At 31.4% G+C, this 17507-nt stretch overlaps 2 protein-coding genes across 2 annotated transcripts; both read left to right on the top strand.

Annotated features, from left to right (window-relative positions):
* Positions 1-514: 514 nt before the first annotated feature.
* LOC120280764 (early nodulin-93-like) lies at positions 515-3042 on the top strand. Its single transcript, XM_039287708.1, has 4 exons — positions 515-710; positions 2229-2290; positions 2547-2622; positions 2735-3042. The coding sequence occupies exons 1-4, from the start codon at positions 617-619 to the stop codon at positions 2824-2826; spliced, it is 324 nt and encodes a 107-aa protein (XP_039143642.1). The 5' UTR covers positions 515-616; the 3' UTR covers positions 2827-3042.
* A 4163-nt stretch (positions 3043-7205) lies between these two features.
* Positions 7206-7872, top strand: LOC120280839. The gene is made up of 2 exons (XM_039287794.1): positions 7206-7364; positions 7472-7872. The coding sequence occupies exons 1-2, from the start codon at positions 7216-7218 to the stop codon at positions 7770-7772; spliced, it is 450 nt and encodes a 149-aa protein (XP_039143728.1). The 5' UTR covers positions 7206-7215; the 3' UTR covers positions 7773-7872.
* The last annotated feature ends 9635 nt before the right edge of the window (positions 7873-17507 follow it).

Here is a 17507-nt window from a genome sequence, read left to right as displayed (position 1 = left end):
TATATATATTATAATTGTGGACAAACCATGTTTAGATTCAAACTATTAAACTCTTTGAATGAAGAAGGCAATAAAATACCATTATAAGGTGATAAAAATAAATATTTAAAAGTGAGTTGGGAAAACCAAAACTTTTCTCTGCATAAACTTTTTAATAATAATGCAAAGCCAGCCTATTTTTACCAAACTCAAGAAGCCGCCCACTGTATTGGCATGCTGTTTTTGAACACCAGAAACCCCATCCATGGGACCACGGACCATGATGCATACCTTCTTAATTAGATAATTTAATTATTTATAAAAAAATTAATGAACAATTTTGTTTATATTCTATAGAAAAATAATTCCTAAAATTTTTGAGTTTAAATAAAAATTGATTATAATTTAAATTACATTAAACAGATGTGTATAATGATAAAAAAATAAAAAAATAATATAAATTTTTTAATTATTATATTTTTAATTTGTTGAAGAAAAATTTCTATTTCGCCACTATAATTTGGTATTTTAAAGCAAAAAAAAAAAACCAAATTTGTTCTTCTCTGTTATCAATCGAGCAAGAGAGAGCGAAGGCTTCGCCATTGAGAGAGAGAGAGAGAGAGAGAGAGAGAGAGAGATGAGGAACTCCTTGCCGAGCATTCAGGTTTCATCCTTGATTGTTGCTTCACCTGATGAGCAGAGGGGTGTGGATTCCAAGAGCTCGATCCGAGGTTAGCTCGGGAAACAAATTGGTTTCCTTTTTCTTTTTTATTTTCGTCAAATCTCTTGTTCAATGAGATAATTAGTTGCAAATGCTGTGATCTTGCTAGAATTTGTCCCATTTTTTCAATTCAAGCATCATTTTTTATTCAAAGAGCTATATGTTGATCTAATTAGGGTTTCTTATGGGTTAGAAACCTGTCCTTATGGTCTTATGATTCTGGGGAAGTCCAAAAATCTGAGTTGGCCAATGATTTTTATTTAACCTTTTTATTGAGGATTATATCAATGAAGAGGAAAAATAAAAATACGAATTTGGAATCAGTTGAAGAAGCAAAGTGGGAACTTTAGTGAGTTCATTGAGAGGATTTGATAATTAGAAGTGCTAAAAATAGGTAGTTTAATGATAAGGATTTTGATCTTATGTTGTTGTTATTGTTCTTAAAGATGCTACTAGTTAAGCTATAAAAGAAGAAGCATTTTTATTTGATTTGACTAGACTTCATTAAATTGAATCAAGCCTTGATATCAGTAGTTAGAGAAGCTTAAAGCCATAACATTGACAACTTTTAATTGATAAAAGATTCTAAAGCTGTAACATAATGTTGCCAAATTACTGCAACTCCTGAGCATAATGGATATAACAGTGTTGTTCTACATCAAAGTATTGAAAAACATAATGTAATTGGGATGCCTGAACTACATTGTTCAGGAAATTGGAGCTGTATAAATAAGCGGGGAACTTGGTAGCATAAATGAGAATGACAAAATATCTTATTTCATCAGAAGAAAGTAAATGACATCATGTGGCACCTTCACTAGCTGGGCCTACATAAATGTAGCTAGCTTGACCTTCTCAGTTCTCCACCTATATAACCATTGCAAGAGACTTCCTCTAGAATCAATTTTCTGTCAATGCTCCAGTACTTTATCTGCTGGGAGCCTGATTTTACTGTGTTGGTCTCTGGTTTAAAATACTTTTGATGAAAGGTTGAATCTTTTTATCCAAGAAATACTCATTGTCTGCATTCTGAGTTTCTGACTGATTTTACTGTTTTGGTTTCTGGTTTCAAATACATTTGATGAAAGGTTGAATCTTTCTATTGAAGAAATAGTCATTATCTGCATTCTAAGTTTCTGACTCCCTTGAGACTGCATTCATAATCATTGGCTGAAATTCGTGTAATTCGAATGATGGAAATGTATATATATTATATATTTATTTATTTTGTTTCAATTTTATTCTGTTCTGTCCTTGGTATCAGCTCTCTGATATAACCTCCCATTTTGCTTCAATTCTCAGCATGAGTTGATTTGTTATCATTACATTTATTGGTAGCCCTGCTCATTCCAGTTAGGAAGCCTTGATCTTGCATGCGTTCTATCTTTTATTGAAGCGCATGCATTATTTTCATCTCTTCATTCTTATTTAATTTTAATATGCCCATGCCTCTAGTTATTGTTCAGTTTTTTTATACTGTTTGCCCGGTCTTGTCCTTTCTTATATTCGGTGGATTCTTGCTTTTCAGAGGCTGTTCAGGAAGGTTTCAAGAATGCTTCTATTGCCGCTGCTGTTACTGCAGTTCCAACGGTGTGTTATGATAATTCTATTTTCTCTGTCTTTGGCAACAAAACTAATTTTTACCAAAATCCACTTCCGGGTGGGTTGAATCTAAAATTCAAGCACAAACTGTTTTTATCCTTTACTTTGATATTTCCAAATTACAATACAGTTTGATTGTCCGGAAGAAAAGCTTGAGTATATAATTGAAGCTACTTAGTTCTACAAGCAATGACAATATTAATCGAAATGTTCATGTTTCATTCATCTGATTTCCTTATTTCAGTTGGTAGGTTGCCGAGTCATCCCTTGGGCAAAAGCTAACCTGAATCACACTGCTCAAGCACTAATTATATCAGCAGGTAAAACATTTACTTACCTCTTTTTTGACCTATTCCAATACAGAACAAGTTCAACGTTTTCGTGTTCTGAGAAAATTACTGACTAGAGTTTATTGCCATGTATATCGAGCAGCTGGTATAGCCGCATTTTTCGTGACAGCGGACAAAACTATTCTCGGAAGAGCTAGGGAGAACTCTATGGGCAAGTACGATAAAACAGGTTGATGAAGACCGAATTTTTCTTTGTTGCTTATCGATGAACTCGAAAAGAAATCAAGTGAAGGTCACTTATGATCCCTCGTTTGAATCATATTAATTGTATCATGTTACCTTGTTATCAATTTCCAGTTCTTTTACTTCAGCAGGTGAATTCCATTCACAATGTTCATAATTTCCATTTTTCAGTTGTGCTGAATTATAATAATAATTCTCTTGGTCCAACTTGAGTGTAACTTTTTTGCATGTATGCCCTCCATAAAAGTCTTCTTATAATGCACATGTATCTTCCCAAAGTTTCTTTCTTGGTTGATATATTATATATATATAATTTGTGTATATATGTATATTGTCATTTGGATAGCTTAAAATTTCTCTTCTTTTAAATATTTTTATCAGGAATATAAATATAATCATGATATAAAATTTCAATCATAGTAATAATAAGATGATTCAAGGGGTAGAAATATGAATTTTGAATTACTTTTAAGTAAAAATGTCACATTTTTAATATAAATGGAAAAACAACTTCTTCCCCTTTATGAATGGTTCTGTTATTTAAATTTTTAACTTTTGTCAAACCCTAAATCCGGTTTTTTGGAAATAATTTGAGTTTGATTATTTTGGTTATTACAAATTTTGGTTCGGTGGTTGTTTAAAATTGAATTTCACTTGTTTTATAACTAAACTAACCCAATATAAGCCCTACTATTGGAATACCTCTAAAATTTAATTTCTTGATTTTTATGATTTCTTTAATAAAATAAAATTTTAAGTGCATTTTTTTGGTTCATGCTATTTATCTTTATATTTTTTGCAATATTGAGATGATACATTCATTTTATTTTCTTTTTATTTTGCTCCATGTAAGATATTTTTTCTTTTAATATATATTTTATATCAATGGAGAAAAAAAAATTACAATATATTTCTGATTATACAAATGGGCTAAGACAATAGTAATTACTCAGAATAGTAATCGGGAGATCTTTCAAATTAACATCTCTTATATTACAATTCATGCTCGTCCCCTGTAGAGTTTTGTAGTAAACTACTCTCTCTTTTTTTCTTCCGAGGGCATGTATAGAGAGGGTCAATTGAGCTACCAAAAAATATAAATATGGAACATGTTAAAAATTCAAAAAACAAAGTGAACAAGTCTTATAATAATAAAAGTTAAAATTAATAATTAAAACAGTAACATTAGTTGATTTTTATAGAATTTTTAGAGATAAACATTACAATTAAAAAAATTATTTGTTCCTAACATTGATAATATATTAACTGAACCCTTCTTTGAGGCCTTGATTGCGGTCTAACTATATAATAATAATAATAATAATAATAATAATAATAATAATAGTGTCGGTTCTTTCTTCTTCTTCTTTTTTCTTTGGCGTGTAGATGGATAAGTATGCTTCTTCTGTTTCTCTTTTTCTTTTTTTGTGGTCCTAAAATAAAAAAACTTAATAAGTTCAAGGATTCAACCCTTATCTTCTCTTTAAATCTCTCTTTCTCTTTCTACTCCCATGGGACCCACTTTAGCATCTAATTCTTCTTAATGTAGTGTTTCATTCTTCTTCTCACAATCCTTTGCGTTGATTATCTATTTTTTAAACCAAACATTAGTCCTGAATTAAATGATTTTTATTCATTTGGAAAAACAGGAGTTATTTTCGGCCTAATTATTTTTTTAATAAAATGAATAAATCACGAATAAATTAATAATAAAATTGCCACAGTTGATGATGATGATGAGCCAGATTCTTAATAATGCCCCAGGCCACTAGGATCACTGCTCTACTAGCAAAGCCATGCTTGTAGGGTAATATTCAATAGTATTTTATTAAAACAAATTTGGTTTATTTATTTTACTAAGTAAATATTTGGTTTAACAATGGAATAAAAATAAATTTATAGTTTTTTTTAATTTTACAAATAGACCCGACAAGCATGCACGGATGGGAAGTTAGTACCACTACCCTTCTATCGCCTCACCCACCGGATGACTTCAATCGGCGATCTCAAATGTCAATCGACTCAAAAACCGGGATAAGCTTTTCACGGCTGCCAAAAACGTTTCAACATTATAACGTCACAAGACAAATGTCAGAACGTTGCGACGAACAAAATTATTCTCCCGACGACTGAATTCGCCACAAACGTTAGTAACTGCCGCCACAAATGTTTCATCATTATAACGCCGCGACCACAGCGCTCCCACGAATTACGTGTTTTTGGCTACCACATTATCAACTCTCACGTCTGAATAAACTTTTAAACATGCCATAACGCTGCTATTAAATGTAACCAGTATAGGCTACCATAACGTTATAAAATATTCATAGCTATAACGTTATAACGATTTAAAACATTTATACTATGAAATGAAACTTACCCCTCAAAAACCATTGGTAAATTAATTTATAGTTCATATAAAAATTAATTAAGTTTAGGTGAAAAATTGAGAAAAAATATTATAGATTAAATCAAACACAAACAAATTATTGGTTGATTGACATTTATTAAACAAAAACTAAGGTGGCTTATTGGTATTTTTCAAAAGAAATAATATTATTGATATATAAAAATACTCTAAAAGATAATAACTGATAAATAAAAATTCATTATATATATATGTAGTGAAAACTTTAAAAATAGAATATTAAAAAGAATTCTAGAAAGCTTTGTCTTTCAAGGAAACAAAAGTGAAAATTTCAAAGCACATGGAAACATGGAAGCTAAGTAAAACTTACTCTATTAATAACAAACAAAACCTTTTCTTTTCTCTCAATTTTTTTTTTTTTAAATTATATCAAGAGGTGGATTGTTTTGTAATGAGGACCAGTTATGAAATGTCCACATTTAAGAATCAATCACAAGGATTTTGTTAGATTTGGCAATGGGGGAAGAGTTATCTAACTTTTTTCAAAATCATAACTTGCCCTTGAGTCTTAAACCCTTCCCTTCATTGATATGGACTTGTTTGCAAAGTTTTCCCTTCAACTCCTCATGCCCTTTTATGTTGACCATATAAACATTGGTAGGGTACTAAAATCTTTTGTGGGACCCTTCAATATCTCCTTTCCTGCAACAGCTGGATGTCTATCTTATCATTTTTGGGATTTTTTTTTATTAAAATACAAGTTTTCTTTTATATATACATATATTCTGCACACTCATACTTTTTATTATTACGCTTCAAACCATATATCGAGGAGTTAAATTTTTATCTACAATACGAGTAGCTGTCGCTTTTAACTGTTCGAGTCTAAATTTTTAAATCTTTTATTCATCGATTTCATGTAGAACGATTTAAATTAATTTTTGGGAGGATATCGAGTAGATTTATAAAAAGTCGTAATTTTTTAAAAAGTGCCTTTATGCTCATAAAAATTTGAAACTCAAAAATTATTTTGTTTACATAATACTGAAAGCTTTTCTACCATTTGGGCTAACTCTTGTTCGTCCCTTCTTTCATTTTTGTAATTTTCAATTTACTTAAATTTTCATCATAAATCAAAGTAATTTTTTATTAACTTTTTGTTCACTTAAATTGAATTGAATTAAATAAAATATTAAAACCAAATAAAATCTAAAATAGTTTTAGTCCAATTTTGATTTTATTTTCTCCTTTTAATTTGAAGAGTGAAAGTTTTGGTCTAGACATATATAATAATATATTTAGATGTTTAGGTTCAACTTGATTATTTTGATAAATAATTCCTCAAATAGAACAAAATCAAACAGCATTTCTTTTTCAAGCTATATCCAACTCATCAATTCTGTGAGGTTGGTTGAATTACTCTATTTTATTCATTTTAATATACTTTAATATTTATATATTATACAATCATGTCTTGGTGATATATAACAATTATAATTTAATAAACCCATGATTCATCTATTATCTCAAAAACCTTATTGTGTGAATGAATCTAATGCCACAAACATGAGTTTGCATGGTTGTTATGGTGCCAACTAAGAATACTTTTTTTCATGACAATGGGGACAAGGCACCACCTTTGTCTCCCCACACACTTGCTCATATAGACAACCTTATTATTACCCTTTTAACTTTAACCCATTAATTTTAAAAACAAACAAAATCAAAATAAGAAAGAGATAAGGATATGGATGAAGACCATTCCCATGAACCTTATCTCTTCTCCTACCCACTCTTCCATCCAAGCCAAGAACCAAGTTCAAAACAAGATAACATGGAATCTATTTATACTTGTCTTTCTATAAATTAGTGCTTCTCATTCCTTTCTATACCTTGTTATTATTGTTTTTTCCAAGTTTGACACCTACACAACACAACAAGAGCTTCATCTCTTTGCTCTTTCTTTCTTGCTTTTGGGCTTTCATTGTTTTTTGCAAAGAATGGGAGAAGGTATGAAGAATAATGAGTCCTTTTCTAGTGACTCTGATGATTCAATCTTGTCAACCTCATCAGAGCTCACAGAGGAAGAAGATGACACTGCTTCCACTACTATTGGTCCTAACTTTGAGTTGTCTTCTCTCATGGATCAATTACCCATCAAGTGAGTTTCTCTTTCTTCTTATCCTTGATATATATATATATATATATATAGATACATACATGTAAATCAAAGAACTAATATTTGTTTTGTGATATATAATTTTGTAGGAGAGGGCTGTCAAAGTATTATCAAGGGAAATCCCAATCCTTTACATCACTGTCCAATGTGAGATGTTTGGAGGACCTGCCTAAAAAGGAGACACCTTATCAGAAAAAGAAGATGAAGCCAAGCAAGAGTTATGGAGGAGGGTTGGATCTTGGCCAAAAGCCATTAAATTATTCATTGGGGCCTTGTAGTAAGGCTTATATAAACAAGAAGAGTGGTCTTAGGAGAAGCAGTAACAACCTTCTCTTTTGTAACAAACCTCCTCATCCTCCTCCTCATGCATCTCTTCATAAGAACTTGTGAATTTTTTTCTTTTTCTTTTTTCTTGGTGCTAGTTTGTATGAGATGTAAAGCAGGAGAATGAATGGAATTACACTAGATTTATTGACAATATGTTTGGAGATTGATTGTGTATTAATTTTGGTCTGGAATTAGAAAGATAAGAAATTCTTAATTGAGGATAATAAAGGGGAAGATGAAAATGGGAAAAATGATTAGTGATTTTGAAAGGAAGGAAAGGACATTTTATCATTAATTTTTCTTTGTTTAAATACAGAAAACAAGTTCAGGCTTTTTAACATATCACCTGGGAAAAATGTTAAGAATTTTCTGTAATTGTAATCATTGCAAATCAGAAATGTTTTCAAAATTTGATACAAAGCCAAATGTTTCCTAAATTCAGGCTGGAGTTGTTGAAACTTTTGACAATTGACAGAAGAGGTCACTCATGTTGCTTGTTCACACAACTCAAAAAACAAAAGGGTCTCAATGTACAAGAATTTGCTTGGTATGAACACAATCAATCTTCTATTTGAACTAAAGTCAAGCAAGCTTTGCAAAGGATACACAAATCAAACTTGCATAAAATTGACACAGAAATGCAGAAGATTTTACATCTCTGCCATGGTTTTGCTCAAAAGTCTGGATGAGAAAAAGAAGAGAATAGCAATGTTAGGGAGCTGACAGCTAGTAATTAAACTGGAACAAGATTTACACTGTATAAGCAGAAAAACAAAGCTTGTAAGCACTTTGGTGAGATGTTAGCCAATATTTCATATTCTAGTATCAAGATTGCTTAAAGTAGTGATGAGAAAAACAAAGGTTCCTGCTTGATAGATGGCATGAGAGACAAAGAACATTCTCTGATAAAGCTTCTGATAAAGCTAAAGCTCTAGAAGCATGTAAAGGTAATGGTACCTTATGAAGCATTTTATCTTGACAGATAACTGCTACTACCCTTCACAGAGAAAGTTTCAAAACAACACTTGGTGCCTTTTTTCTTTGCCAAAAACTTGCCTTAGAGGAACAACAATACACATCTTCATCTGTATAACCTTAAAAAAAAAAAGGAAGAAAATGTTGAATGAAGATTAAAAACTCATTTTCAATGAGTTACAAACTTCTTCTTAACTAATACAGCAAAATTCACTAGCACTTGGGGAATCCTTTCTTCATTGATCATGATATCAGGCAAATCATGCTTATATATATTTATACCATAGGAGTAAAATGAATTGAATAGAAATTCTTCACCACCTTCTTCCTCCATATTCATATCATTTCATCAAAGTCTATGTTCTGAAGGAAAAATTGGTCAGCCATTATTATCTCAAGAATAACAACAATGTGTAAAGTTGGACCATGTGAAATAAAAGCAGCATGGGAAAGGAGGGATTTATGTGACTTAAAACTGAGAGAACTAAATATCATGATTTAGCAAATCACAACCAAGTTTAGAATCACTAAATAACAGCAGTAATATCAGACAAATGATGAGATGAAGCATTCAAACTTTTTACTTCATTTAATAATCAGCATCATTGCTTTCTTCTTAGCATATCCTGCTGCCACTCCCTGAACATCATTTTTACCTTCTTCTTTCTGAGGCATCTTTTCAGTATGCCCCTATAATAAATACATCAGCTGGCATCTTTAAATCACATTCAACATATGACGGGCAAAAAGGGGCCAGTTTAATTTTTAAAAAGAAGGAAATACACCTAATTTTCGGAAGTCAGTTGACTGTAAGAACTAATGACTAATCTTATGTTATAAGTTACATGAGAAAGAAAATTACAACTTCAGTGAAAAACTTTAGTTAATTCAAGGCATGTCACATTCTGTATATTTATTGTATAGAAACATCCAAAGCCATATTATGCCCCAGTGTCAAAAGATACATGAAAATTTGGACATTATGTGTCATTCTCACCTTGCTTCTTTCTTCAAGATGTTCAAGAGTTTAAACAATTCCATATTGTAATAAAAAGAACATGATGCACATAATTGATGTAAATAACTATTGAAATTGACAAATCATTAGCAAGTTTTCAAAATAATGATAAGAAAATTCACTACAAATGAAATGATTAAAAATGTATATCAAGTAGCATTGGTAGTGGTAAAGACTGTTCTAAAATCAAAAATCAATCAAAAAAATAAAAATGCAAATAGAGAACACTTGAATCCAGTTAGGCTCAGTTAAACCATCTAAAAACTAAAAATAAAATACAACAGGAAATAAAAAGAAAGGAACAAACTGGCAAAAGAACTTCCAGTGCAGCTGATATAATGACAGACACTTAAAATTAATGACATGAAACTCAAGAAAAAACAATAGAGTCTCATCTTCATTAAACCCAAATTAAGAAATCTGCTAATCCTATGAATAACTGTTTAGTCAGAAGTTGCATCTTATGAGATCTGACAACATAAATATAACAACAAAGTGTGGAAGAAAGGCATCAAATTTCCACAAAATATTGACATCATTATGATCCAAAATCTTCTACATGATATCATGCTTTTCTGATACAAGCATCCTATCAGACAAGTCCTGAAAGGAGGTGATCTGCTGGCGCATAACAAGTAACATAATAAAGAATGCAAGAGCAATGATTTGATGGACTCCAAATGGAATTAGAACTTATGTTTTTTTGGTTAATACAAGAAAAATTATCTCAAAATTTCAATTGTCATGTAACAGAGTTCAGATAATTTTACCATTGTACATTGCACCTGTGACCACAATTTTAACAAGTGTTGACTATGACAAAACACACACCACCCAAGTTACAACAAGTAATAATCAGAGGAAGTTGAGTTGAAATAGTTAATAAAAAAGTTCTTCCTCCGAATATTACATCCCATGAAAAAATTCTTTAAAATGATCTATTAAGGTAGTAGCTATCCAAGAGGGTCCATATGAATTCTTTTGGAATATAAATTGACACCTAGCTCTCCAGATGTTCCAGGTTGTGGCCACTATATATAATTGAAGCAATCCAATTAGATCTAGCAGTAGTATTTGTAATAATAATTCTTTTGTTCCAAATTGAGTGTAGCTCTTACATGCATACCCTTTAAAGGTTCATGCACACACACACATATATCCTACCAAAGTTTCGCTTTTATTGGTTGATATATTAAATTATTGAGTTATTTAGTTTGTAAATATTTTTGTCATTTGGATTGGTTCAAATTTCTGTTCTTGTAAATATTTTTATTAGGAATATAAATATGATTTGGTATAATATATATTAAAAAAATAAAAATTTGACAGTTCAAGGGGCGCAAAAGATATGAATTTTGGTTTACTTTTTAAGCCAAAAACCTCAAATTTTTAACATAAATGCAAAATATTATCTGTCCCCATTACACAAATGATTCGGAACATTAGGTTTTTTTTCCTAAGTATCCACAAATTTCAAAATAATTTGAGTTTGATTATTAACATACAAATAGGAAATACTTTATAATATATTAAATATTAATACCACGCCATAAGGCTTACAAGCACAGTCACTTTAACAAAATATAGCAAATAAACCGTATTAATACCACACCATAAGGCTTACAAACACTATGTCACTTTAACAAAATATAGTAAATAAACCGTATTAATACCACGCCATAAGACTTACAAACACTACGTCACTTGAACAAAATATAGTAAATAAACTGACTCACCACACTACATCCTATTGTCCAAAGCCTCATACTACTCAAGGCCACATAGTAATACAATATCCCCAACATATTACACAAGCTAACACCCAAGTAAGACTAAAGTAAAAAATCACCATCATTACTTCAAGAGGGATAGGAGCAATACTGATGAGCGGAGCAAAAGTCAGCCGTAGCTGCATCATACCAAACAATGCCATAAACACCAAAACAATAACACCGAGGAGATATCCTAAAGCTAAGGTCAAGATACCCTTTAATATTATGGGGTGTTCTTGTAGAATGGGTTTTAGTTCCTGCTTGTACACTAATGACGACCCGTAATGTCTCACCTAACAACATAGAAGTTATAGCACCTAGCAAACCTAATATTTCATACGAGACAACAGCATTCTGAACCATTTCCAATTTCCCAACCCGTATTGGGTTCCTATCTTCGAATGCCAATCCAAGTATTAAAAATCCAACACAAAAGCGGAGCAGATTAGAAATGCGATTTGTACTCTTACCCGACGTGGTATACTGCTCAGATGCCGTCCAAAGAGGGTATACACTCTTTGACAGATCTGAACGGGTAAGTAGACTAGCTCGTTGGTTTGTGAGGGATGGGCATGGGTATGCATATACCCTACTACCCGCACTTTACCCTTACGCCTCATCTGTTGAAGAGGCGCAGGTAAAAACCCACCGTCATGTCTTTACCCTTTCTTATATATATATATATATATATAATTTTTTATTAAACTAAACATTTACTCAATATCTATTTTCATGGTGATTAATTTGAAAATAATACTTCAAATTTTCTCTTAATATATTATTTTAAATTTTATTTAATTTCTATATTTATATTTGATAATATTATCAAAATTGAATTTTAGATATATATTAAAAATCATAATTAAATTTAAAAATAAACAAATATAAAAAAATAATGTTATAATAATTTATTCTATAAATTATAAAAACATCCTGAAAAATAAGATACTAATAAAAAATCAATTGGATATAACTTATGAGAATTACTTATAATATTTTTTATATTCAAAATCTTACTAGATATTTATAAAATTTGAAGCTATATAAAATATAAATAGTAGATATATGAAAAATTTAAAACAAAAACCAAGATAGTTAAACATGAACAAAAAAAGGTAAAGTTACCATTATGAGCTCTAAATAAATGTCATTTTTATGTGATTATATAATTTAAGATAAACAAATATATATCAACTCATAATTTTTGAATTTATGGACGTATGTTTAAAAGATTTGTAATATAATGTATAATTAATTTATTTTTATTATTATTTAAATTTAATTCGATAATTTGAACATAGAATAACTGGTGTAAGCTGTGCACTGCGGGGTATCCAGACTACTGCAAGGTAAGGTAAGGGTATGATTTTTGACCCTCGAGGGCAGACGATGAAGGCAAGGGTAGATGGTGTAGCGGGTACGTGCAGTAAGTGGCTTTTAGCATACCCCACCCATACCCTACCCGTCACATCCCTAGGAACAGTCTGACTTTAATGATGTCGAAAAAATGAAATACACCGTGAAACCTAAAATATCAAAAAAATAATTGAGAATAGCATTAATATTTATAAGAGAATAACATTAATATTCAAAATAATGCAAGTAATACTCAAGGAATAAAAAATTGCAAGAGAGACATTTGAAAAGTAACCCAAAAATTATCTGGGTAGCAGTTCTTGCACCAAACAAGAATTTCACTTAAAACTAGAGAACCAAAGACAAGTCCAGACTTTAGCTTAACAGTGTCACTCATACAATCTTGACTTGTTAACAAAAACCAAAAAAACAAATGATTCATGCAGTGAGTTATCAGTTATGTTGACCTTGTGCTTCATTGTGAATTAAATTGCAACTTATGTTTAAATGCTACGTCAAACCTAAATTCCGAATCTTTGAATTACCATACATGGTGTGGCATTAAAATGAATCAACAATGAACAGCTGAAGAGCCTGACTTAAGTTTTCACATCGACATCAAAAACTAGTATTGAAGACTTACAAAAGCATTGTTTGTTGACATGTTACTTAAGATAATATTGGTTTAACTACTTGTTTATCTTGAAATTTGAGTGTTTTTTTTTAATAGCTTCCTCACGATAAAATATAATGCCCATTAGCATAGTATAGACTCAAATAAAGAAACATCTTCCAACTAATATTCACCCTTTGCTAGGAATGAATACTTACTCAAAGAGAACAAATAATTGAACAAAAGCAAGTATAACATTTGCATACTAACACCTAGCATTGTGAAACTGACAAGTGCGAGTGAATTTACTGTAAAGAATTCAATGACGATTTCAAATTATTAATGTAACAGAGCAGTGCATGAATCTAATGCTGACAGAACTGAAGGTGATTACTTGAATTCCATAATGCAGCAGGATTGAACAAACTGATTAAATAAACCTATCAGTCAACAACAGAAATAGCATGCTTCAATTGTTAACTCTATCTGATATTTTTCTCAAGAAACAAGTTTTATATAACAAGGTATCGAGCCTATGGATCTATTCTCATTTTTGTGTAAAAATGGAATCCTTGGATCTATAAAGAATAGAAAAATAAAAATAAAAACTCCTTTTTGGATTCGTATGAAAAAAATCCGAAAAAGAAATTTACAGTATAATTTAATATATTCCAGAAAAATTTCCTTAATTCATGATCCATTGGATACAGCACCAATAAGTGACTAGTAAATAGACAAAAAAATAATTTTTGACAGTAATTTGATTTCCACTATGAGTCCTGATATTCAACATAGTTTCAAATTTAAAAACACTACATATGATCATCAGAAAGACAACAATTGTATACATATGTCAAAAAACAAAGTATAAGCCAAAGTAATTCATTCATGAAGAACCATATCCATTTCAAAGCACGTAATTCTCATTGTCACGCCCCGAACCCGGTGCGTGACAAGCGGCCATGACTCCACAAGGCGGGGCCCAGTGAACACAAACTAGGAGTAGAAAATAACTGCAAGGCCTCAAAACCTAAACACAAACTAGGAGTAGAAAATAAGCCCGACAAAATACTAAATAAAGAGTACAATCGAAGGTTTACAACCAAAACCCAAATACAAAGGCGAAAAGAAATACAGATCGACCTACAAGGAGGTCCTTACACAATAATACAACAAATGCAAATACATAAGCCACGAACATAATTCCAAAGAAGGCATCTACCTGAAGTCTTCTAAGATCCCTAGTCTCATCGCTCCGATCCGAAAAAGGATTTAAAGTAAATCCATGAGCTCACTAGCCCAGATAAGTAATCCAAAAACAAACTGGAAGCAAAAGTTCGAGTCTCGAAAAATTTCACACACACAAAAATAATGCAATAGCACAAAAATAGTGTAAACAAAAATCAAAGGTAAAACAATAAATACAATATCCAAAAGTATGACTCCACATTCACTGAAAGTGCCAAAGGTCATTTGTTTACCCTCGGTGATAGACCCGAGCCGAAATAACTGAAATCATTTATTTACCCTCAGTGACCCGAGACTCGAATAACAGTGGTCGTTGATTATTTCACCGAACGGACACGGTCATGGAAACTCAGTAGCTCATTTTCCAAAATTACTTTGTCGACAAGGTCAGGGTTTAACCCCCCACTGACAGGGTTGCATATTGTTCATTTGGAGACCAAAAATTCAGATACAATTCCAAGCCAAGAATACAGAATATCCACAAGTATTTTCCAAAAATTCATCTAATAAAGTAAAGTAAATAATTAAATAAACAGATAAATAAATAATGTAAAAGGAAATACTCACTTTTTCCAAACCTAAGTCTGGTTCTCACTTTGGAGAAATAACAACATTTCACAAATATTTTCCCAAAATTCAAGAAAATAAAGGATTTACAAAAATAAATAAAAATAACACAAATATAAATAATAGTGAAACCAATAAATAATTATTCGACCAATCTCAAGGAAGAAATGCATTAATACAATAATATACTAAAATTTGTAAAAAAATACAAGGTCTAATGTATCTCATCAATTGAAGAAAAAAATGGCCACCTAAAACCAAAAATAGCTAGAAAAAAATAATTTCAAAGGAAATATTGTCAAAAACAAGGATGTTAAAAAAATTTTTAGGAAGGAGATAGGCAAGGACATAAAAGGCAAGTGGATATTTAAGGGATAAATGTATAACCCAAATAATATATAGGTAATTCAAGTTGATGTTAGGTGGACCAAGGATTCAAGCACTTAATAAATCTTAAGTTTTTGTTATTGGGAATAAACAAGATTTCAAAAATGATAATTACTTTGCTAAATGTTTGGAAGTAACAAGGAAATAACATATATAAGTTTTGGCAAATAATAGCACTATGGTTCCAACTAAGTATAGAACTTCTCTTCCTCTAAAAACACAAGACATAAATAGATGGCATTCCCACAACAATTTTTTTTTAAGAATAAATGCAAACAAAATTTCAGAAATTTCGCATGAAAATAAATCAAAACAACAAAATTTAAATACAAGAGTTTAAGGGATTACTTACTTGGTGATCCTAAATTCAAAAAGAGATCCAAGATGATGCTCAAGGTGGTCCTAAAATCCAAGGGAAAACCAACCAAATATACATGAATATTTGGAAGAGTTCAAGCACCAAAGTTCATGCTAAGCTAGTCTAAAAATACCCCATTAAAACAACAACAATATGAAAGTATCTACAAGTAGATCTAACATAAAACTAATACTAGTGGTAATAACAATGATGTGGGAAGTGAACATAGAATGATTAAGAGGAACAAGGACAATAGGTGAGAGAAACAAGGATGGAAATAAATCTCCTAGCACAAGTAGTAGATCAATGCATGCATGCATGCATGTATATATATATATAATCACAAGGGTGCAAAAATATATAAGGTCCAACACACATGCCAAAACTACAAAACTAAACATTCATTAGGCATGCAAAAACTTGGGTTTTTGGCTTGGGTTTCAAGCAAAATGGTATAAACATATAGATGGTTCCATGAATAAAACTTTATGTAACATGGAGACCAAGAACTAAAGATACTCAAGAGGCACAAGGGTGGGTTTCAACATGCATAAGGTGAGGTTTTTCATGCAAGGATAAGCACCAAAAATTTTAAACAACAACCCATGCAAACATAAGCAACAAGACAACCACCATCAACAAGAGGAGGAGAGAGCCTACCTTGCCTTTGGAGGACGCCGGCGGCTACTTGCTCTTCTTCTCCTCACCTTCGGATGCCAAGACCACCGGTGGAGACTCGAACTCCGGTGATGGATGGCCTTCTTCTTCAACTTCCAAGGAGTAAACAAGTGGGAGAGTGGAGAGAAAGAAGAGAGATGGAGGAATGAAGAAAGGAGATGACCATGGGGGTGAAAACATTCGGCCAAGAAGTGGGCCATGACAAGATGGCTTCCGGGAATTCCTCCGGGAATTCTTCTCTCTAGAAAGACTCCCAGCATGGTGACAAGAAGAAGAAGAAAGGATTAAGGGGTAAGGTAAACAAGGTTAGCACTTAACTAAGTTTTTTTTTAAGGAGACAAATGAAAGGTGTAGGGACCAGGTTGGCGGGGTCCACACTCATAAAAAAGGACACTATCAAGATAAGATCCAACATAAGCAAAAACTTCCATCAAAAGATTCAACAGTAGGAAACAGCGGAACCAAAGAGAAAATTTCTCAACAATTAATCTCCAATATCACCAAAGTCTAAAACTATTCTCCAAGAGGCACCCAACTAGAATTTATATTCTCCAAGTTTTATATATCAATTATTCTCAACAATTTCTGGAAACAATTAAACAAATAATTCTCAGCCAAGAGGCACCCAACTAGAATTTATATTCTGCAATCTCAAACCCAAAGAAGGCCAAAAATCTCACTGTCATTTAAATCATTGACAAATGGAAATCTCATTTTTAACATCTAAAGAATGAAATAAAGAATACAACATTATTATAGATTCAATCTCAGTTTTAACAAACAGCAATTAAAAAAACCTTCAAGAGCCTGAAAACTAGCAAACCAC

This window comes from Dioscorea cayenensis, chromosome 17 (genome assembly GCF_009730915.1).
Source record: "Dioscorea cayenensis subsp. rotundata cultivar TDr96_F1 chromosome 17, TDr96_F1_v2_PseudoChromosome.rev07_lg8_w22 25.fasta, whole genome shotgun sequence".
NCBI classification, from domain to species: Eukaryota; Viridiplantae; Streptophyta; class Magnoliopsida; order Dioscoreales; family Dioscoreaceae; genus Dioscorea; species Dioscorea cayenensis.
Note: the sequence above shows the minus strand (reverse complement) of the source record. Positions and strands in the feature narration are given on the sequence as shown.

Bases quoted from the DNA above. Each gene is read 5' to 3' on its own strand.
- LOC120280764 (XM_039287708.1), top strand. From the start codon at position 617: ATGAGGAACTCCTTGCCGAGCATTCAGGTTTCATCCTTGATTGTTGCT. The intron at 2,291-2,546 runs GTGTGTTATGAT...TCCTTATTTCAG, and splicing joins CTGTTACTGCAGTTCCAACG to TTGGTAGGTTGCCGAGTCAT. The intron at 2,623-2,734 runs GTAAAACATTTA...TATATCGAGCAG, and splicing joins AGCACTAATTATATCAGCAG to CTGGTATAGCCGCATTTTTC.
- LOC120280839 (XM_039287794.1), top strand. From the start codon at position 7,216: ATGAAGAATAATGAGTCCTTTTCTAGTGACTCTGATGATTCAATCTTG. The intron at 7,365-7,471 runs GTGAGTTTCTCT...ATAATTTTGTAG, and splicing joins ATGGATCAATTACCCATCAA to GAGAGGGCTGTCAAAGTATT.